This window comes from Grus americana, chromosome 13 (genome assembly GCF_028858705.1).
Source record: "Grus americana isolate bGruAme1 chromosome 13, bGruAme1.mat, whole genome shotgun sequence".
Classification (NCBI taxonomy): Eukaryota; Metazoa; Chordata; class Aves; order Gruiformes; family Gruidae; genus Grus; species Grus americana.
Window position 1 is genome coordinate 14,529,582 of NC_072864.1, and position 23,207 is coordinate 14,552,788.

The 23,207-nt window shown below is 40.0% G+C and overlaps 1 protein-coding gene across 2 annotated transcripts; it reads right to left on the reverse strand.

The window, feature by feature from the left end:
- Positions 1 to 965: 965 nt before the first annotated feature.
- On the reverse strand, positions 966 to 22,761 carry C13H16orf87 (chromosome 13 C16orf87 homolog). 2 transcript variants are annotated; one of them, XM_054840824.1, is made up of 4 exons: positions 22,623 to 22,761; positions 20,011 to 22,535; positions 15,502 to 15,598; positions 966 to 6,654 (listed from the first exon to the last, which is right to left on the reverse strand). In XM_054840824.1, exons 2-4 carry the CDS (start codon positions 20,074 to 20,076, stop codon positions 6,536 to 6,538), a joined length of 282 nt encoding a protein of 93 aa, XP_054696799.1. In that variant the 5' UTR covers positions 20,077 to 22,535; positions 22,623 to 22,761; the 3' UTR covers positions 966 to 6,535. The 2 variants fall into 2 exon arrangements, with proteins under 2 accessions (XP_054696799.1, XP_054696798.1); XM_054840823.1 differs by lacking the exon at positions 22,623 to 22,761 and adding an exon at positions 12,617 to 12,799 and having other exon boundaries at positions 2,970 to 6,654; positions 20,011 to 20,297.
- Between the last annotated feature and the right edge of the window lie 446 nt (positions 22,762 to 23,207).

A 23,207-nucleotide genomic window follows, 5' to 3' on the forward strand; every position in this document is an offset into this window, starting at 1 on the left:
TTTTTCAAGACAATTAAGAGGTAAAACTACAGGATCAGGCTCTGAATCAGTACCTGGCCAAGACCTGATATATCTCAATGTTTTCAGTATCTCATAACTTATTGTATTGTTTTTCATTCTTTGGAATTGCTCTGACTTAAAGAACAGATACTTGTTACTTTTTCAAGATGACAGGAAGTATCATCATCCTCCACTGTTTCAGAAAGCTAAAGTAAAAAGCAGTTATACCTTAACCTCATTCTACAGTAACATAGGTTCCTTAGAGAATTAAAAAAAAAAAGTGAACCTTGCATTTCTAACTTCATTCATTTGAGGTTACACAACATTTCAGAGTTTTAATAAAGTCCTCCAGCTGACAGTCTCATGCAAAATAACAGCTATTCTTTTCAAGAGTTTCTTACAGTCATACCTTTTCTCTGACTTCTGCCTTATGTTCAAGACAAAATCTGTCCTACCTTTAGGACACTCTGTGTGGTTTCACAAGATAGATTTAATACCCAGTGCACCTCTTATGCATGTTATGACAGCACTAGATTTAAAGATTCATGAACTATGCTGTTAATAAACTATCCCTTTACTTAAATAAAAACGTCCTTTAATACCTCACTATTATTTTAATTTATTTGCCAAAGAAGTAAACTCCATCAATAAACATTACTTTCAAATACGTTACAGACTACCACGCAGTGCCAGTAAAATCAGTGTTAGGACTCAGTATCATTTGTTCATTTTGCTGAAAAACAGAACTCCTGGTTCACCTCTTGATCCAGGCAACCTTAGACGAAACACCAGTTTGCTGTTGTTGAGGATCAGGACCTTGGCCTCAGACCACCTACGTGGCAGACTCCAACCATGCACCTCATTACGTGTGCTCACGTGTGCATGTACACACACACACCCCCTGCTCCACAACTTCTCCAAATAAAGCAACGCAGATGTCAATCCAAAGATTTTTCTTTATTAGCAAGATATTGTCAATAAAATATTCAAAAGTTCTTTATTCCAAGACAAAGTAAAAACCACTGAGACTTGGAAAATCATCAGACTATTAGTGGTTGTACTCCTGGTATCTGGAACACTCAGTGTTCTTAATAGCGTTTCATGGTCTTCAACACTGTCCAGGATCAAAAACAGTATTTATATCTTAACCCTTATGACAAAATTAAAGACTAAGTTATGACTGAGAGAAATAATGCACAGTAGAAGACCAAAGGTAGTAAACTAACCTTCGTAAGATGAAGTTCAGTTTCTATGTACAAAGCTAAAAAGCACCAAGAAAAGCAGATTGTGGGGGTGGGAGGAAAAATGAGGGAAGAGTACCTGACTTTTTCCTGGGGGATAAGCTGCATGATGACGCCAAATGATTCCTAAGAACCATGTTTTGAGCTTGAAATTAAACAACTTTGGTGAAAGCAGGTTTAGGTTTTCTTCTGGAGAAAAAAAAAGAAATACACAGATTTATCCATTTCCACTGCCTTCTTCCTAACCAATTTCTTGCTTTTTCCTTAGATTGCACATCCCAATCAACGGCTAGCAGCTATAGGCAACCCTTTCTAAAGTAAGAGAGAAAAAAAAAAAAAGCATTCTTATACATTGATTTACAGCTACTTTTGGTTCATTATCAATTCACAGTATCTACTGAAATCACATAGGGTATTTCTGCAATGTCTGATCAACGCAGAAAAATTGACCATCTTCATCTCAACAGAAAAACTGCTTAATCAGATACAACTTTGGGGTAGCCAGACTTAGAATTCTGTAACTACTAGTGAGTTTTGAAAGTGACAGTCTAAACAAGAGGGAAAAAAAAAAAAATCATTCTACTACTTATGAGAGCTGTCCTACCACCACTGCTACCGAAGTGGCAACCTCCAAAAAGAATAGGCAAATAATTGGGGAAAGCAACATCTTGAAATGCTACAGGTAGATTCGCTAGAGGTTATTTGCCAGAATCCACAGTGAAATAAAAATGTAGGAAGCCTACTACAAAACACTGATAACATTCTTAATACTTTGAAGGATAAATTGCTTTTAGACTCACCTGAAAGTGTTGGTTAAACTTGTTAACATTTGCTCTGCTGTATTTTCATAATAAGCAAGGAGAGAGACACAACAGGAAGTCTGTAGAGTGAAACAATTGGTACTGAGAGCCCAACATCTGCTACAGGTAGTCCTGATCCTGCAGACCAAACACCCACTAACAGTTGAAGGACATCTTCAAGGTCAATTTTTTGTAAAAGAAATCTACTTCCTGCTCCCCAAGACCATTCCATGTTGCAAACACAAGCACTGGAAGTACAGACTATCATGAGATTTGCTTCAAACACACACTCCTAATCCAAACAAAACCACTTGCACAGATGCACCCAGAGATACAAAACAGGACACCAGTAATACCTGCACATGTTCATGCACACAGAGGAATCGTGTTCTGGAGAACAGCAACTCAAAAAGGCTTAAGCTAAACTGTGGTTTAAGACAGCTTTCTGGTTACATTGTTTAATCCCAGGTTATCAGTACCTTAAAGGTTATCACTATCTTCAAGAACAAGAGTCAAGCACCATGTCCTGTTAGGCAACAGAATACTAAGCATCCTTGACAGTACAGTCCAAGATACAAGGAACAGACACAGTGCTGCTAGTAGCCTACATGAATCATTGTTTCACTCTTAAAAAAAAAAAACCCCTAGAAAAACTCAAAAAAAAGAAAAGCACTAAGTAAACCCAACCCAAAGACCTTGTTTAGGACCTGATATTTGAAACAAATATCTCAAGTCTAGTCTCCCTCTCTACAAATCCTGCTGCCCAACCACAGGGTGACGATAATCTGCAAAGTATTCCCAATACCTTGCCCCATTTCCAATGGTTTTTAATCAATCATAACAGTATTTAGAGTGAAAATAACACAAAAATCAGAGATGTTTGTAAAATTTGACCAAAGAAAACTTACATATATGAAGAAGAGTTTCCTTAAACCATTTTTTATTAAATTGCTAACTGAAAGTTCAGAGTTCTTTGGCCTTGACAAATTCATCTTTACCAATTTTTACAGGTCAAGAGCTAACATTCTACGCAACTGATGAACCCATCTACTTTCAGCGCAGATAGCCAATAACAGCCATTAGCAGGATTTTAAGCTCCCAAGTCAGGTATGAATGAGTAATGTTCTAATGAAAAATAACCTTTCAGTGTACTTTCACCAAAACTGAATACTATGCTCTTCCTAGTATCGATAGTAAGAATGCCTGAATAGAAAGCAACTCTTTAGAATAAGGCTGCCATCTAGTAGCAGAACACAGTAAATGCAGAGAAATCTCAGGCCAGAATTTGAACTGTGAACCTGCTTGATGGCCTGACATGCTGTTACATAGAGCTATAAACACTGGAAGCATAGTTCTTCAGAGAAAAAGAGGAAAGAGGTGACAGCAGAGCTTGCTAGATGGTGGTTTACAAACAGGCAGTTCTCCAGTACAATCCAAAACTATTCAGTTCACAACATCAAGTTTTTCTAGTCAGGTAAGTTACCATGCACATATAGTAACAGTATAGAGGTAGAGTGGTATTTTTGTGGTGGTGATGTACTTGATCTTCTTTCAAGTTAATTAAAAAACCTGCAGCCTAATTCACTTTCTGAAAGACAACTATTTTTCCATGTGAGGTCTCATGCTACAAAACGCAGTGAAACAAATTTGAGACTGAACCACAAAGACATTCAAAGGCAGGGCCTAAAATCTTATACTGGAACAAGAGAGTCACAAAAAAAATTTTGCATAAGCAACTTCCTGAAGTGTTACACATTTATTCTTGCTTCTTGGAAACTAGGCAGTTTCCAAGTAAGTCAGAGCTGCAGTACATAGAATTTTATGCTCTCATCATTTAGCTGTCACTGGCTTTTTTTTAGTTTCATAGACAGAGATTCAATATATTTTACAACTGTAATCTACAATGATTTGCCACAGTGTTTCATCCATTGATCATCGCTAACACAAAAAGAAAGAGCTCTTGAGCTGCCATCATGTTGACGCCCATTTCATATGATACAGACACTTTCTAGTTCAGTCACTGAATATGTTCAAAGAAATCTATGTCTTAGCATACCACAGCCACAGAGTTATGAGGGCTTTTGGAAGACACTGAAGTGTCCCATACATATAGGAAAGAACGGTTTGTTTCTGGTTGGTGAGAAGAGAAAGCCAGGACTCTTGCTTTGCAAGATCCCCTAGCAGAGAACCACTCTCTCCCTAGAATATTTTCAAGGCCACCTGCTTCCATCACAGCTTTCTCAAAGAAACTGGAAGCCAGCGGGGGAAGAAAAATAGCAAGACCACAAGTGGGAAAGAGCTGACAGCAGAGACCTAGGGAAGACAAAGGGAAGAAGTACAGAAATAGAACTCAACCACTGTTTCAAGAGAGTTTCCATCAATGAAGGAGAAAAAACAGTCTTGCGCTTTTGAGAGGTATGAATGTATTTTTCAGTACTTATCAAAGAAGGCACCAATCTAAGTGTAAAAAGCGTAAGTTAAATTTTGTCACATCTAACAACATTTGACTCCAGTCCTCTGAAGATAACTAATTCCATGTACAGGAGCAGAAAGAAATAGATACCTGCAGGAACGCAGGTTAGACTGCCAAACAGGCTGCTTTAGTAGTTTCCTTTGTGTCTTCTTAACACAGCAGATCTCATTCTAGTGACAGAGGCAACACAAGCCTGACCATATCTTAAGTTTTCAAAATTAGAACTTCCCTTTTGTCATTCTGACTTTAATAACTTACCATGCAAACATATACTCTATCCTTAAGAGTTACTCATCTGTCCTTACTACTGGTATCTGTGACAGGCTAGTTCTGGAAAGCAGAAGTCTACATGATGTAGGGAAGTAGGTCTCATGTTCGCAATTCCTCATTTACTGGAATAAAGACAAATGTATATTAGTGGTTTACGTGCATTTCCACACCCATCCCTCTCGCTCAGTGAGGACCCCATGACTCCTTAGGAGTCAAGAATTAAAAATCACTTTCCATGTTTCCTGCTTCTGCTGACAAAGTTTGCATCTGATCATTCCCTTGTGGCTTGACTCAAAACTATCATAGCTTCTTCCTTTAACGAATAACTAATGAATAGTCAGTATTTGATAGTCTATCTTTATTAATAAAAATCTCTGCTTCCACCCAGAAATCAGTTCTGTAGCAGAATCCCATTAGGTAATTCTCACTATTAAAGTAATGTGATACTGAAAAGCATGAGTAATACTAAAGAAAAACTAAAGACATTTAGTTGCATTTCCCTTCTTAGGAGAGTGAAATGTGACAAAAAAACAGCATGCCAGACTTTATGAATGCAATTACCTCCTACACCTCCTTCCTCCGGATTTTACAGGGCTTGAGCTTTTTTTTTTTCTCCTTCTAAGAAAAAAACCCTGTATATTTACTAAAGTAAGAGTTATGGCTCAAATTGCACTATACAACTTTAACAAAGACTATTTCATTGAATGTCTTCCCCAAACCTGTTTCTATCAAGACAGCTCATTTTTGCACACTCAGGTAGACTTTTGCTTTGGTATTTACAGTCAACAGTTCAAAGACAATACTGCTAAGAATTACACTTTTAAAAGACAAAAAATGGTGGTAAAACTGGCATATCCTCCTCATCTTTTGAAAATACCAGTAAGAAGATGCTAGCTGCAGACCTCCATCTCTGATGCCTGCTTCTCTCCCTCTCCAGTAAATGATGGGCCAAGAAAGAGTATGGGAGACGTACTTACCGGCTGGACAAGGCAGACACCCCACAAGTAGTTGTTACAAAACAAGTGCTTAGCTCTCAAACTTCAGGATTCTGACCCCAAAAAAAGCATATGTGATTTTTAAAACACAACTCTATGTAACAGGGAATAATTTTCTAGAGAGAATTCATAAACAATATGAAATTGTCAAACAGAATAATCCCCCCAAATGAAACTGCTTTCATTTTCTTCCTGTCAGAATAGTATTACAACCTATTAAAAAAAATGCAAATCTAAAGACATCCCTAGGATGAATACCAGATTTCTAAGAGGATTAAAGCCAATATACCCTAAGATCACAAACGTACTTAATTCCCAGTTCAATAAAATATTGGAATATCAATTTATTAAAAAGTTATGTCAACTGTACATACATAAACTGCAATATAGCTGAAAAATCTGAAATATATAATTTTAAATGAAAATCATTTACTTCTGAAAATATTTAAAATATTGCATTTCTGGCAGCAAATTTAAAAGAAGTGCTGTGGAATGGGTGCAGTCTCTCTGTGCATTTGTCTAGCATTTGTCTTCAAGGCGTAAAACATATCTGCTTTCTGATTTTTTCATAGCACAATCTCATGAACACTTTCTGACTTGCAGAGACAGAATTCGATTTCCAAGAACAGCATCAGAATTTTAACAGGAAATACTATAGTCCTTGATGGTGCAGACAACACACTTTCCGAGAGTCCACGACACCTTGGAAACACACTAGCCATTCTGCATATAAATGCATCAGATTGTGCTTACAAGTTACAGAATAAGTCTTTGATTGATAATTTTTCTGTTTATTTCCGCCAAGGCCACTGAAAATACGAAGGCCTTTTCATCTGAAAGGTTAGCATACATGTCAACTTCTTTTTCTTGTTTCTCTGTAGAAGAAAAAAAAGTCACTATTAGAAGCTTTTCCCATTATTCAAAGTTAATGCAAGTTACATAGCAGTTAATAAATTATGTAGAATAGAGTACTGGAATTGAAAAGAAGTTAGACAATTAACTCCTATGCAGGGAGGAATTGAGAGAGAGGAGGAAGGAATGGAGGCACACAAAGGCACTAAAGGAGTCACAGAATCAGTCATCCAAAAGCATGACTGAATTTCTGTTCTTTAACGATGAAGAAAGAATGAGTCATTAACATTATATTGATTTCTGACACAAACAAGTATTCAAGTGTTCCTCCAGTTTTGGTTTTGTAGGGGGTTTTTTTTTGCGTTTTGTTGGTGGTTGGTGGGTTTTTTTGCTTTTACGTAAACACCTCCCATCCTAGAAAACAAAGTTATTTTACAACATCCTTATTAAATAGGACATTTGTCCCCCTATTTTACATCTAAGTAACAGAAACCCAAGAGTTTAATTACAGTGCCCAAGATCAAAGGGCAGATACGTGGCAGAAGTCTGGTTCCAAATTTGTCACCATGAACATTTCTGGACTTTCTATACTGCAGATTTTCAATCTTGTCGCAGATATAGAACAATGCTAACATCTCAGTAAGCAAGTGAAAGCCCCTGAATTCCCTTTGCTGATGTTGGCTTGTTTCAATGCTACAGACACACAACAGCAAGCCATCAAGAAGCTTCCATACTGCAGTGCTCAAGTACACTAAGTTACACCACAGCATATGACAAAAATCATAGAACAGTATGATTTCATAAATACCACTTAATCCAGACCATGACTATTTATATCCCAGTTTAGCTAGCCATGGGTAGCTGACACAACTCATTAAAAAATAAAAAACAACAACAACCACCAGCTTTGTCAGCAGAAGACCAGGCTTGTAGACACAAAGAGAGGAATCCACATAGAGCTTTAAGGCTGGTGTCTAACTGTGGAACTCCAACTCTAATCCAAGTTGCACGGTGGCCTGGATGAACTCACAATCATGACACAACACTCCCTTGACAGACCCATCTCATTAACACACAGACACACATATGCATGCGTTTTTTGCCCACAGCATGCTCTGGCAGACTGCTCCACCAAGACACCTAAATCAGCAATGCATATGTGAAAGACAAAGCAGCATTAGAAAACAATGGGAAGCCCCACGTGGAAAAAGGATCCCAGCATCTCGTATCTCTGCCTACTCACAAGGTTATTCCTTCAATGGGTCCACATTCATAACAACATTTTTAGATTTGGCTTCACATCTGATTGTCTATCTGTGTTACAGTTACACACACCATTCCAGACTGCCTTCCTTGTGAAATCAAGCGCTTGTGTTAAACAACTAGTGGGAGAAACTGAAAAATCCTTTAGCACTGCGTTCTGAGTTAATATTGATATAGAGACACACAGCAACAAACCCCTCTACTTAAAAGACTTCTAGACAACTTAAATCATACACAAGCTCGCCTTTCCCTGCAAGTAAAATTGCTTAATGAGGAGCCTGGACACACAAAGATGCATCAGTTTTCAAATTAAAAACAAGAAACCTGATTAGCAAAGTAAGACAAATCAAAGCATGTTTGATATTTGGAATGTGATTTCTGCTGGCTTCCTGGCTACACAAGACAATATTCTCTAGTGTACGGAGTTTCAAATGAAAGCTAAGAAACTGAGTTTCACTGCAAGTCCTACCCTGTAGTTTAAGACAAATCAGTTTCTATATGTACGCTCAGTCTGGGTTGCTCCACTTCCTCCCTCCCACCATTTACAAATGAACAATGCTGGGAGTTGTTCTGAGCACAGACTACATACACTGGCCATTCCACATTAACCTTTCCTATTTTTGCTTGTAAACCCCTCCCCTTTTTTTATACTTCCTGATCCAAACAAATCCAGCCACCACCTGAATATGTCAGCACCCAGCAAAATTAAAAATACTCCCCCCCCTGCCCAGTTACTGTTAACAGATTGTAGACTTCTTAGCAAAACAACTTTCTCAAGTTTCCCTTCACCACTGTCCTCCCAAAGTACTGGCTTGTTCTGACAGACTTCAGCTTTAAAGAACTGAAATCTTGATACCAAACAGTGTCAGGGATTAACACAGATTTGCAAGCTTTATGCATTCTTAAGACAATTCCAGTTCTCATCAGTAACTAGTGAAAAGCTTGCACCTGCCTGACATTTTATCATACACTACTCATAGGATACCGTGGTTTCTACAGACACTATTAAAATTTTCCGCTTCACAGTCTTATCTGAAAGTAGTTTTGACTCACTTCTCTATTATTAGCAAAAGACCGTCTTACAGACTCACAATACCATTTTTGTAACATGTTAAAAATACTAAGTCTTTTGACATACAGCTAAGAGGCTATTTAGGTGAAAATACTCAGTCTTTCTGTAGCATGTCTCACCTCCCCAGATCTGCAACCCACTAGACCCACAACCCTTAAAATCGTAATCTATGTATAAATCGAATACGGGCCCTCCCCTCTCACAAATTTTGTATGGATTCAAAGTCCAAAGTGCTGAGATTCACTATCCAAGATAGTAAACTATTTCAAATGTGCATATTGGGCAAGCAAATGTACGAGTAATACAGTCGGACATTACTGGAAGAGGAAAACTTGGGTAAAGAAATTTAATTCAGCTTAAGTTTTTTCAGGATACTGAAATGTATGTATCTTTAAAGATTCGCCCCTTGTTAAGTATCAAGTATGCTTTAGTAAGACTCCAGGCCAATTTTACTGAGTCTCACTTGATGGTAACCTCTTTCAGGAACAGAATAACCAATACCACTTCCTCCAGCATACGAAGGGTTTTTTGTTTGTTTTAATATAATCAAGGTTGTTACCTAGATAACAAGGCAGATTGGGAACCTGTCTAGCTGTGTATCACAGTCCCACATAGTAAAATAAAAAACATACCACCACAAAAATCAGAATCAGATTATTATGAAGTTTCTATTTTCAAAACATATTGTAGCGTTTCTGACAAAGAAATTAAGTGACAATTTTGACAAGCCAAGCCTACAGTGAGAAGTTCCTATTTTCCAGGGTCATCACAAGGCTCTGAAACATGATAGGAATATTCTCTGGGTCCCAGCACTCTGCCATATCCCCTCAATCTACATCAGCTTCCTCCTTTCTCCCCCTCCATTCCTTCTTAATAAGTCTGCAGGAAAAATAGCTTATTTTAAAATGCCCTTTTGCTTCTCCTATTCTTTTTAATTGCTGTTGAATCCTGCAGCTCTTTTCTCTAATGTGAACCAGTCACGAAGGACACAAAAGAACTAGTCAAAGGCACAGACACAACTGGGAATGAGGACACTATGTATGAAAAGAGCATGACACAAGCAAGGAAGCAAAGCTACAGATGTCATGGGTGTCCCTTCCTAAAAAAATTTGCACAGCTGGGTAGTCTTCAAATGGATAGATTATCTGTTCTTGCATGCTATTATAATTCAGGTGTTCTCTGTCCTCCTGTTTTTCATCTACAAATGCATTAGGCATTGCAGAAGCTTAAGAAGCACCAAATGTTTAACAGCTTTGCAAGCAGTGGCTTCTTTTCAAGTCTTTTGGGAGAAAGAAGAATAGCATAATCTCTAGTGGCAAGTAACGTGTACCCAAAATATCCTAGAAATATACAATAGGCAAGGAAACAATACACTTCAAGTCTAACACTAAGTTAATGTCTTGCACTCTGGAGCTGACTTTCAACACTATGCAAACTGATACAAGGACTAGCAATGAGTCACACAAAAATCGCCGTAATTGGAGTAGAAGAATTAAAGTTGCTTAATATGCCTTTACACAAACAACACTATCAAGCAGCAGGTTTGGTAAAGGAAGAATATTTCTAAAATTCCCCACTAATTATTCCACACATAGTAGTTAGCAAATTTTATAAGCCACTTGAAAAGGGAGAAGTCTATGTTAACTTGTTTTATAGTAATTATTTACAAAATGATGGGTTCTCTTCTGAATTTATTTTTATAGCCATGACAGCCATATATATCAACTTTTTGTCTGCTTTTTTAAATCTCCCCCATAATCGCTACAGTGGTCTACACACATCGTAGTCTGACATGACCAGAAATAAGTCAGAAGTAAGAAAATATCCTAAGCCTACTTACACTTAACCAATAAGGTGTGTTGTACTGCTGAGGAGCAAACATAATTACTAATGGGTGTGAACCCAAGCTCTGTACCAGCTCTGCAGAAGAGGTCAAGGAAGAGTAGTCACAGTACCAAGAAGTAAAGGGGATGGTAGGACAGGACAAGAAGGTGAAGGCAATCTTCTCAAGTGAGATTCAATTTAAAAAACAAAACAAAACACACAACCACAACAACAACAAACACCACCAAACACCAAGAAAACAACACACCACACACGCACTCTTATGCAAAGATTGCACTACATCCATATTTCTAGTTTTCTACCTCAGAGCACTGGCATTTTGTCACGCTTCAGAGTATGTGGCAGGAAGTTAAAAACATTCAGACTAGTTTCAGATAGGAAAACATGTCCTCTAAATATCCCTCATGCTTTCAAATTCTCGCTTTGTGGATACTATAAAACATGCATTAAGATAATGAACATTTTCTTTTGATTGCATTCCCCTTTATCAGGGGACAGAAAAGAAGATTTACTTTTACAGGGCAACTCAACAGGATTGCAGGAATTTTCAAACCAAAGGTGTGTGAGAACTAGACTGACAGTAAAATGCCCAGAAATGATCTTACAGGTGCTGGACAAAGTCTAGCTTGGGTCAATAACAAATAGGGAAGTTCTGTATTCTGTGAAGCCATATGCAACAGTGGAGAGATTAGATATTATAAGTGTATTCCTATTAAAGCAATTGCCATCCAGAAAACATACAGAAATCAAATTCCACCTCCTCTTTCCCCAGCCAAAGCAATAAAACAACAACAAAAATCCCGATTTATACTTTTTCTCATAGGAAAGAAACTTTAAGAATGAACAGGTTTACACTAAACAGCAGAGAAAACAAAATTAGTTTTGAAAAATTAGAAGTTAAAGGTACTCACTTTGCAACATGGATTAACACCCAAATTTGTTAACAAATAAGGTGGGGGAAAAAACAATTGCATTCCTGAGTTATGCCACAAGGTACACTTGATGGTTTCAGTAGGTTTAAGAACAAGATCTTCTGAATATTTATATGAAGTCTTGTTCTTCCTCTCCTATCTGCCTTCCAGCCTTTTTAAGCCTATGCTAAGTTTTGGATTAATTATTCAGGCCTAAAATTAGTATCTCCAAAACCATAGATAGCAAATGCAGTGTCAATAGGCTTTTAAAAAAATAGGAATCTTAAGTGATAGTCATATACTTGAAGGGCTCCAAAATTACTTTAGTGCATGTAACAATCTACTGTATAAAGATTAAGAGCAGCAGGTCGCCAAGGAACCTTAATAAGCAAGGAGGCATTCTCTCCTCTAGACTATTATTCTGTAGAAACATGGGACAAAAATTCAGGTCATAGCAGTGACTCAAGATGCCCTTTTTACTTTGGCCCTCCAAAAGGTTTCAATGAACTTTTTAAGCAATTCAATTATCCTAATCACTCTCTGATAAAAGGCATCATTACATTGTTTGTCCTTGTAATATAGAACAGTGGTACCTCAAAAAAATTTAAACAAAACCAAACCTAAAAACCTACTAAGCACTACAGTTCAACCTACTTGCTGAAACCTGATCTGGTGGCTAAAAATACAGACTTAGTTCTTTGTAGTTAGTTCCAATCAAACACTGAAACAAACACAGAGGTCTCTACAGATGTGAAACAGTCCCTTCCCTGTATTAAGATACCGGCTATTGGCCGAACTAGTCTAGTTATTTAAATGGTATAAAGGTTTATTGATATAAAAAAAGTCTTCATACAAGAAGAAAACTCAATGAACATATTTCTCCAGTTCTCATACCTCTTTCTTCCTCGTGCTTTTTGGCTGAGGCACTCTTAGGTCTTCCTCTTCCTCGTCTGCTATGATCTGAATGGCTGTTAGACCTGGATCTTTTTCGGTTTTCTAAGTCTTTATTTACTGCAGAATTTATCTTCTCTCGCTTAACTCTTTCTGTCCGTCTCCTTTTGGCCTCACTCTTGTTTTCTGTACAAATAAATAGAGATGGTATGATCCAGGGTTGTTTTCATCTTTGTTCTTAATTTACTCTTAGTGCTTACCCCACCCAATCACCTTTTTTCTTTAAATCTCTTAGCAAAAGCAGTTAGATGTCTATACCTTTACAGCACTACATCTGCACAGCATCCATACAGAAATTAAGGTGTCAGATCCAGAATGACACTTCACTTCTTGATTACAAGGATCAAGCCTTTAATTACTTCAAATGCATTCTGCAACATGAGACATTTGCTACTATACAAAAAGTTCAGTTTCCCACGGAAAAAACTGTACAGATCACAGCCATCAAGACAGCCCATTGCTGTTTCCACTAGCCAAAAAACAGTTTATCATATAGGCAAACAGCAAAATACTTCATCTTCTTTTGTCACTAACAATGAAATCATTCCCGCTGCTCACACAAATCGAGATGCTGAGTAAACAATGCTGTCAGTAAAAGCCACATTACACAGCATAGATGTCCCACCAAATCTAGTCTACAACAAGGCCTCATAACACTTAATGGTGAACAAGTGTATTGTTTTCCTACACACCAGAGTTAAAAAAAAAAGAGAGTATCTACATGAGTTTCACCTGTAAGTTAAGCATGGATTAACAAGCTTGGGTACTGAAAATAGTACAGTCACCACAGCACACTATTCAACAGACTAGTTGCACATTTGCATGGCTGCAGCACCATTCTGCAGTAGCTATATTGTTGAAAATACTGGAGCAATGTTTTCTAAAAGAAGTTGCAGTGACCTTATGAACACGATACAGACATACACAGTCTCCCACTGTATCTTCGTGGGGAACTGGTTTCCTTTTGCTGCAGTTGTGCCATTAATCTTGTATGGACACAGGGTACAAACTGGAGAGCAGGGTAACATTAACTAACGTTAATACCAAAGCTGTATTTCACAGTATCGCAAAAAGGTAGCGGTAGCAAAGGACCTCTAGAGACCAACCCGTCCAACTCCCCTGCTCAAGCAGGGCCACCAAGAGCTGGCTGCCCAGGACCACATCCAGATGGCTTTTGAGTATCTCCAAGGATGGAGACTGCACAACTTCTCTGGGCAACATGTGCCAGTGCTCGGTCAACTTCACAGTAAAAACGCATTTCCTGATGTTCAGAGGGAACCTCCTGTGCTTCAGTTTGTGCCCATTGCCTCTTGTCCTGGCACTGGGCAGCACTGAAAAGAGCCTAGCTCCATCTTCTTTACACCCCTTCTTCAGGTATTTCTATATATTGATAAGATAAACCTGAGCCTTCTCTTCTCCAGGCTGAACAGTCCCAGCTCTCTCAAACTCTCCTCAGAGGAGAGATGCTCCAGTCCCTTCTTCATCTTCATGGCCCTTCAACTGGACTCTCTCCAGTATGTCCGTGTCTCTCTTGTACCAGGGAGCCCCAAACTGGACACAGTACTGCAGGTGTGGCCTCACTAGCACCAAGTAGAGGGGAAGGATCACCTCAACCTGCTGGTAATACTTTGCCTAACACAGCCCAGAATACCATTAGCTGCCTTTGCTACAAGGACACATTGCTGGCTGATGTTCAACCTGCTGTTCACTGGCACCCCAGGTCCTTTCCTGTAAAGCTGCTTTTCAGCAGAGTGGCCCTCAGTATATATTCATGCATGGCGTTCTTCCTCCCCTGGGGCATTCCCTGAGTACAAAGCTGAATTATACAAGAGCTTTGCTCTACCAGATTACAGCCTTCAGCTTCATTTGGCAACTACTTTATCAACTTTCAAATAAAACAATCAGGGAGGGGGAAAGAATATTGACCAACACTTCCAAACAGCACCACAGACATTGCTTAATCTCCTCCACCTTGAAAATTATCTAGCATAATGTCATACAATTCCTACAAGCTAGTAAACTACAAGTATCCTTCAAGATAGTGATATAAAATATCAAATACTTAGTTTCCATTTTGTAGGTCTGCTAGATTATTTTAAAAAGTAGACATTATAAATCAGATTTTTTTTTCTAAACATCTTCCCTGACAGGTGCTTGTTCTGACTAATTCCTACTAGGACTGGAGAAAATGATAAACATGAACACAAGGAGAACGTGAATCATGCCAGAATGCATATTCAACCAACTTCTTACTGTGCCCATCAACAAAGACACACAAGTTAGACACAAAAAAATACACTATTTTTTTAATTGAACCATGCAGAGAGACTTAAGATCCACCTGGTTTTAGACTAAACATATGACCAATTTTATACAAAGTGCCATTCAGGTGTTCATGAAAAAATACAACTCAGCATAACTTCTTCAAAAAGAGAGGATTTTTACTTTCAGAAAACCCAGCTTCAATCAGCATGTACTCTGAAATCTGATCCCTTTGGCACCTCTAGACATTTCGCTTCAAAATAGGATTAACAGAAAGCTTTCTGCAAAGAGTTATTTTGCATAGCAACCAATACATGCTGCTAGAGTACACAAAGAATAAATACAACATCACAAGTACAAAGGAAGTAAGACTGAAAACGCCCGCTTTTTACCCCTTCAAAATTCAAGAAAAATTAACATATTAAAAGTCTACCATGCACAAATTCAAGGTAAAGTGAACTGACAACGGTCAGTTTACACAGAGAAATAAAATACTCTATCCTTTGCCTCCAAGTAATAAAGAGAAAGAACTATTGTGCCCTTCTGCCCATTTGTGTAAGTATTACCTGTGATGGGTGGTGATCTCTCAGCACGTTTAGCATGCAAGAGTTTTCGACTAATAAATATGTAGCCACAGGGACATGATTTACATGCAACAGGAACCTGGGAAAACAAAAGACAAATATTTCAATCATGTCAAATTATGACAGAATTCCTGTCCGATGAAGAAAAAAACCCTAATAACTCGCATTTTGTCCTCAGAGATAGCTCTTCAAATTCAGTCTGTACTGCAAACTATGGCAAACTATGCACTATTATACAATTGTATTTAAATGCAGTAGAAACAGGTTCTGCTGTGAATCACCCACCAAGCCTTTTCTTTATGCAGTTGTTAGAAAGCAAGCTTGAAACGTACAGCTGTTGTGACCGCTTTGTACTACAAACCCTTTTCCCCAGACTGTCAGGAAGGGGTAGGGGGAAATGGAGAGCACTAAAGCAAGGGTGAATTATAATAGAAATATAATTTCTCTTCAGACCTCTCAAATATCCCCAGTCAAATCAGTCAGACATTCCCTGTTTTCCTTCCTTCATTTATGGTCAAAAGAAAATATTACAGAAAAATCATGAGTTAAAACTGTCAGTACATTCTGAATACATTCACTTTCAGAAACATTTGAGAACAACTCCTTTAGAGAGCAGGAGCAGCTTTAAACAGGAGGCACAATAGAGCCCAAAGCAGAACAGATGCATTTGTACCACACTCTACAACCCGACTGTAGACAAGGCCGGGTGGTTACAGAAGGACCTAGTTAATTCAAAATGCAAATAACCTACCACAGCTAGTCAAAAGCTGACTGCAGGCTGAAGAGTTTGAGACACTACAGCTAAGCAGTCAGGAGCAGTACATTTCCCTAGCATAAGACAATTTAAAACAAGATGAGAAAGTCTGGAAGCGCCACACTTACATGAAAAATGACAAAAATCTTACTCTGAGCAATTGAAAGAAGTGATGCTGATAAATTACAAACCTCATTACCTTCACTTAAAACCAAGATCTTTCAAGATCTTTCAAAATATAAGGAACACGCCATATTGCTTTGATTAGGTTTAAGACTGAAAACACATATCAAAGCAAGTTTAAACTTGCTATCTGGAAGAGATTAACATAACATACGTTAAAGTCAAGTCATGTTGAAGCAGGATCGTAGGGAAAAAAAGCAGGAGGTAATTACTTAAATGTAATTCTTTAAGACAGGTCTCTACAAGTTGGCCAACGTCTGCTGAAACAAACAGGAGTACAGAACCATGACTGCCTGCTCAATTCTACCGGACATGTGGAAGAACCAAGTTCCAGTGTTCTACTGACTAGGGAAAAAAAACTGTCAAATTAGTACATGAATTTGTAAAGGAGAACTTAACAGCTACTCAGAATAAACAAATCATTTTGCTTTCTGTAGCACATCTTAATTCCTGTACTTCACCTTATGAACAGCTTATAGATAGAGTTTTGATACAGGTTTTAAATAAGTAAAGACTTTTAAATTCCCTTTATGGAGACACTGACATAATAAAAACAATTCTAATCAAGCTTTAGTGAACCCTAAAGCTCAGAATTTATCAGACTTGTGTACACGCTTATCTCCTCGTTCATATGTCAGTGTAAGAGTACTAAAACCCACTATCTAGCAGATAGTTTGTCTGTACTGTTTAGGTGATACAGGAGTTCCATTTAAGCTCATTTTTGAACACCTGGGTCTCTAATAATTACCTTTCCAGGCTCAGCCTAAAAAAAGGTTGGGGAAAACCACCCAAGGGGATTGGAGCAGATCCAATATTTTTCAATGAATTTCACTGTGCTTAACAGAACAATATTGCTCTCCTATTAGAGGTTTGGCATGTAGATGTATATGTCATTTTTTGGAGGGGTGATTAGGTGGAAAGGGACTATTCATTGAAAGGTATCAGTTATCCTTTGAAGATCTGCATTGATAACACCCTGTAACATAATTATTATGGCAACATAGTCCTACACACACTATTTTAGTCTCTTCAACATTTTCCTAAGCAAAAAGAGATTGAGTTTCTCATACCAGTTTACCTGAAAGCTAAATTAAGAAGCGGTAATTATTTCTTCTGATTGACTGCACGTACTTCAGGCTCGCTAGTTTAACAGGTCCATGCTTTGCTTGTGAAAATCTCATCAAAAACCTTAGATTTTATTTTAAATAAAAAAGAAATGTCAATTACATATCAATCTAAATTACAACAAAAAAAGTTCCAAAGCCAAAGAAGTGTTACTCAATATTATGCTCCAATATTTGTGGCTGTCTAAATATTTCCATGCATGCCACTTCCAGCTAAGAAATCAGAAACAAATGCAAAGCCCTTGTTTATGGAAGAATTTAAGCAACGCTAGCACACAACTAGACACAACCACTTAAGAGTCACACAAGAACTTCCCCACACTCTGCAGAGGGCTGGCTAGTACTGCAGTAGGGCAAGGTTCTAATTTCTTGTCCTCTCTCAAACACTTGGCACTGGAAAAGAAGGTCCTGTGAGCAATCCTTGTGCCAGGGCAGGACACACAAGCCCATTAATTCCACGTTAGCTGCAGAAGAGCTGCTAACAGAAAATCTGCATTGACATATGCATATCACGTGTTTTAGTTTTAAAAAGCAGAACAAAGTGAAAAATTCAGCATCAGCTTAAAAAGCTTATAATGTTTGCTTACTTGCTCTTCCTATTGGTGGTTTGACATGCACTAAATTATTAAAAAAAACACAAACCCAACCCAATACCACTCTCATATTCAACTTCTCACTCATTTTAATTTCTTCTTCCGCCAAGTGAATAACCAGAACTTGGCACACATTTTTTTTCTCAGAAATAGTACTTCAGTGACGTGCTTAACATGTGAGCATTTGCATTGGTTCATCTATTGCTTAAAACATGAAAGTATGCCCCCCTCCCCAGCTTAACATTCCAAACTGTTCCAGGATGAGTAGAAACACTATAAAAAACTAAGCAAGTCAGAAGAAATAAGATGACTTTTTAAAAATCTTTGTAAGTAAAGAAAAATGACATGAGATTATTTTTTTAACTATAGCTAAAATAGTGTATAGCAGCCAAGTTTCAAGATCAAATAACAGAAACGTCTTTCCCATGATTAAACGCAAAAGCCTCCCCCCCCCACCCTGAGCCCCACAGCAGCGGCATTCTGCAGTGCTGTGCTATTGTTCGGCAGAGGAGCACTGCCGTAACAAACTGGCCTATTTTTAATAGTAACATCATTACCAGTAAAATGCATAAATGAAGACAAGCTCATATTATATTAACAGTGAAAATCAGCTGTTGTTAATGTTTAAGTGTAACTCCATTTTGCACACATTAGAAAGCTGCAGTGAGACATAAACAACAGTTCGCATATACGTTTGGACTACACGATAGAAATTGCAGCAAAGGTCTCAATTTTGCTGTTTCTAAGCTACTCCATGAGAAAACACCACAAGTGAATACTCTCCTGACTAGCCTTAGGCACATTAATCATCCAAAGGGCAAACTGCATTGCATAAATTACTAAGTTCATTATATTTTTAATAAATTACATAGTTACTAAACAATACTAGCACATAAACAATTCTGCACGTCGCACAGAAATCCTTCGGCATAATATATTGCGCTACCCTGCAAGAGGAACACGATATTTAATCCACATTCCAAATAGAGACTGCAAAGGCAACAATTATTTACTTCATATAAACATTACTTCACAGCGGCACGGAGACAGTTTAATTTTTTTTTTTCCCCCCTCCTCCCTCAAAACCAAACAGCTCATTCGACAGCTTCTTGCATTGCTATTGCAAACGCATAATCTGCAGCGGCGGGTATCAAGAAGCAACCACAACCGACACGGAGAGGAGAGAAAACAGGAAGCAGGGCTGTGCGTGCTAACGCGGGCAGCCGCCCGGCGGCCGGGACACGGCACACAGCCCGGCGCCCCGGGAGGTGGAAGGCGGCTGCGAGCGGCCTCTGAACTCCGCCCGCCTCGGCGAAAGGTCAGTGCGGGACAGCACACCCCTATCGTGCCGTACAGAGACAAGCCAGAACGGAGTCGGCAGCGGCGCTCCTCGCCGAGGCGCTGCCAGGGAGGGACGGTGGCTCAGGGCGGCGAGCACCAGGGGAGCGGGTCCCGCAGTCGAGGGACACGGACCCCACCGGCAGCCACGAGCCGCCGACGAGGGCCGAAGCCCACCTCCCCCAGTTCCGCCCCCCCTTCCCATCCCTCGCTTGAGCCAGGGCCCCAGCGGCAGGAGGCACCTGTCCTCGCTGAGGTGGCCGGCCGGCCCCTCTGCTCCCCAGAGCGGGGCACTCCACCGGCCTGTGAGGGCCAACCGGCCCCGACCGCGGGCCGCCGGCTGGCGGGGCGGGCTCCGCACCCTGCCTCGGGATGGGCAGAGGCAGCGCGGCCAGCGCTCCTCCCGCTCACGAGGACGCCGTTTTAACCCCCCGGCCCCTAATTCCCCTGCCCCGGCGGGGCCGGCCCTCGCGGGGAGCGGGGCCAGCAGACACCTCACCTGCTGGTCGCACTCCGGGCAGGACTTGGTGGCCATCTTCACTTTCTTGGCCCTGCTCGAGGACATGCTCGCTGTTGCTGCTGCTGCTGCTGCCGCCGCCGCTGCCGGAGCGCCGGCCGCCCCGCCCCGCGGCGGCCGGGAAGGGCGGGAGGAGAGAGCAGGGGCGCGGCGCCGGCCGGAGCCTGCACAACCTCCGCGGGCCCGGCCCGCGCCCAGCGCCCGCCCCCGGCGCGTCCCTCCGACAAAGGAGCCGCTCCCCCACGCCGCCGCCGCCGGAGAAGTTCTGCCCACCCCGGCGACGGCAGAGCTTGGGGCGGGGCGTGTGCGCCAGGCGCCGGCTCGGTGCTGGATTGGCTGCGCGTAAGGGCCGGGAACGGGAACGGCTCCTCGCGGCCCCGGCCCCTGGGCTGAAGTGTCGGGACCCGGGGCCGAGGGGAAACCGGGGGGAGCCGGCGGCGGGGAACGGCGGAGCCGTGGTTGTCCCCGGGCCTAATCTCTGGCTGTCGCTTCCCCGCGTGGCAGAGCGCTGCCGGGGCTCCGGCGCGATCGCCCCTCTCGGGTATCTTCGGCGGGGCTGAAAGCCGGGCAGTGCCCCACAAAAGCTGCCTGCTCGGTTTTCATGTTTCCGCGGCCTTCTGTTTCATTCGAGGCAATAAGGGACAGGGCAGCTCCCTTACCGCCTTCCCAGCTACCCGTGCCCCACAAGCAGCCCCAACCAGCAGGATGAAATCACACCGAAGTACGTGCAGTCAGCAAGTGTTAGGTGCTTTTTTTCTGGTCTTCATCTCAATTCAGAAAAAGAAAATACTAACGTTGAGGGGAAGGCTTACTGCCTGCCGTTCCTATATCTTTGGGAGCCTGGTGGTTCAACAGTTAAGGGTCCTCAGTCATGCCTCTAAAAGTTGTTGTTATGCTTGCAAATTAGGTGTTTTTACTTTAGTACGTTAATCTTCCTGTCACTCCCACCTAAAAACATTAATAGCATAATGTAAACTAACTGCATTTTTATGTTTCTTGTAAAATACATTTTTAAAGAAATAAAGCAGCTGGAAATACTCAACTCCAAAATTTCTTCAAGATAAAGTTCTTAGACTGAAACTTTGCATCAGCATGTAAAAGCTTTGTATTCCTATGAAATGTTTATATCTGAATCATTTACCTCTGGAGTTAAAAATAAGAGGAAAGTGACAATAACAATACTGCTATTAACAGGAGTTCGGATGATTTTTTTTTTTGTACTACAAAATGTCTACAGGAGAAAGGCACAGCAAAGTCTCAACAGAAAATTCTTTTTGAAGATTACGGTTTAAAATAACCTGAAGTGCAGCTGCCAACACATATTCAAGAACTGTAGTGGAACTGTAATGCTTTCACATGGGCAGTAATGAGTGCATCTGTGAGACTGGCTCTGGGCCCAATATAACAGAATTTTTATTTTATGTTTGTGGTTTAGTCTTGAACTCAGTTTGCTGCACCTAAGTATTGAGAAAAAAATATTGGAGGAGAGACAGTTTTAATAAGACTTTTGTCTACACTTCTCTTTCAGGGAAATTAACCTAAAAGCAGTTTGAAGGATATTTTTTTAAAGTGACTTTTACAGCTATTTAAATGTTAATACCATCTACTAGCTTGTTACTGAGTTACTTTGATGCATTTGGTCAGTTCCTGGTGGACAGGAATCTAAAGAGAGTATTTATTCCTCTGCCAGGACAGCCCAAATAATTTTTCCCTGCCAGGCAAATTAAAAAGACACTTCTTCATTCAGGCAGAAAAAGACCAGCACTTGTCACAGTTTCTCACAGAGTAAATTCTCCCTACGGCTGCAGGCCTAGTGGTCTTACCTTCTGTGGCTTGTCAACCTTCCCTACAGATCAGATAGCTCACAGTATCCCAGCTGCCAAGGAAGCTTGTCTAGAGTCTCACTAGAGCTTGATTCCTTCAGCTTAATTGTTGAGGCAAATTTATTACAGGTTCTGTGAAACTTGAAAATGGAGATCCAGATTCATAAAAGACCTCACATGCTCTAGATAAGCATTATATTTTTATTACAGATTTCTAAGTGACATGATTGCTGCACATACCTTAAATGTAGACTGTAAAAACTGAAACATCTTCTGAAAAGCCACATAGAATAACAAATTACACATATCTATTCTGAGGAAAATCTGAACACTTAGGAGATAACACCGGGAAGTCGTGATATAATAACAACAGCAGAGGTAGTTCCTCACCTTAATCATTTGAAATGTGGTTCCTCTTAGTAATCGTGACAGTTCATCTTCTCATATGACAAAATCCACAGGTAACAATCTTAGGATAAAATTTTCCTTTTCTAAATTTTAAAAACAAATCTCCTTCACTACATACTAACCATGATCTCCTCAGAGTAAATTTCTCACATTTACCGTTTGAAGTGGAAGGCTGCAGTTCTGGCTCCAAGTACGATCACTACAAGTCACTTACTATCTTCTCTTGTTGACAACTTATCTCTATGATTATCAGGGGCAGATCTTCACTGAGAGCTCCTGGATAAAACAGAATAACAGAACTCTGGACTATGCAATTTTTCACATGCAAACTGAGGACATGCAAGGGTTTTAATCACTTCTAACCTGTTTAGGCTCCATTTTTCCCACATGGCCCAGGAGAACATCTTCCCACCCTTCTTTTAGCAGCCACCCTAAAGAGGGAGAAGGCATCTCACAGCATCCTAGCAGAGAGGGGCATACCTTGTAATGGACCGGACCTCCATGAAGACAGCCCCTGAATGAAGAAGATTATGATCCACATTTGTACAAAATACTATACTTCTCATTGTAATTCTTGTTGTACTTCTCACTGTACTTGATTTCACAAATCTTTCATATAAATATTTATTATCTTTGTGTATTCACTAATATACACAAGTTCAAGACACCTAAAAACCTATTCCTGTAACAGACCAGCTGTACTGTTTCTTTGTTGTTGTTTTGCACTCCTCTTAAATGAATTTATTTAATGTAAAACTGTTGTGAGATTAAAATGACCAGAAAGATCTGTTTGGTAAATGGTTTTTCTACCTGTTTTCCACTGGAAGCCCTACATGTCATAGCTGGCTGCAGTGCTGGCTGCTTTCGCTTTATTGTAACACAGAGGATTTTGATAAAACAAATGCTGATAGAGGTAATTGCTTCAGATAGCTGTATATGTTTGCCAGG

Excerpts from the sequence above, each read along its gene's own strand:
- C13H16orf87 (XM_054840823.1), bottom strand. The coding sequence starts at position 20,076 with ATGTCCTCGAGCAGGGCCAAGAAAGTGAAGATGGCCACCAAGTCCTGC. Across the intron at positions 15,599-20,010 it reads GCCCGGAGTGCGACCAGCAG|GTTCCTGTTGCATGTAAATC; the intron begins GTGAGGTGTCTG and ends TTGTTTTCCCAG. Across the intron at positions 6,655-12,616 it reads AAAGCACGAGGAAGAAAGAG|AGAAACAAGAAAAAGAAGTT; the intron begins GTATGAGAACTG and ends TTTCTTCTACAG.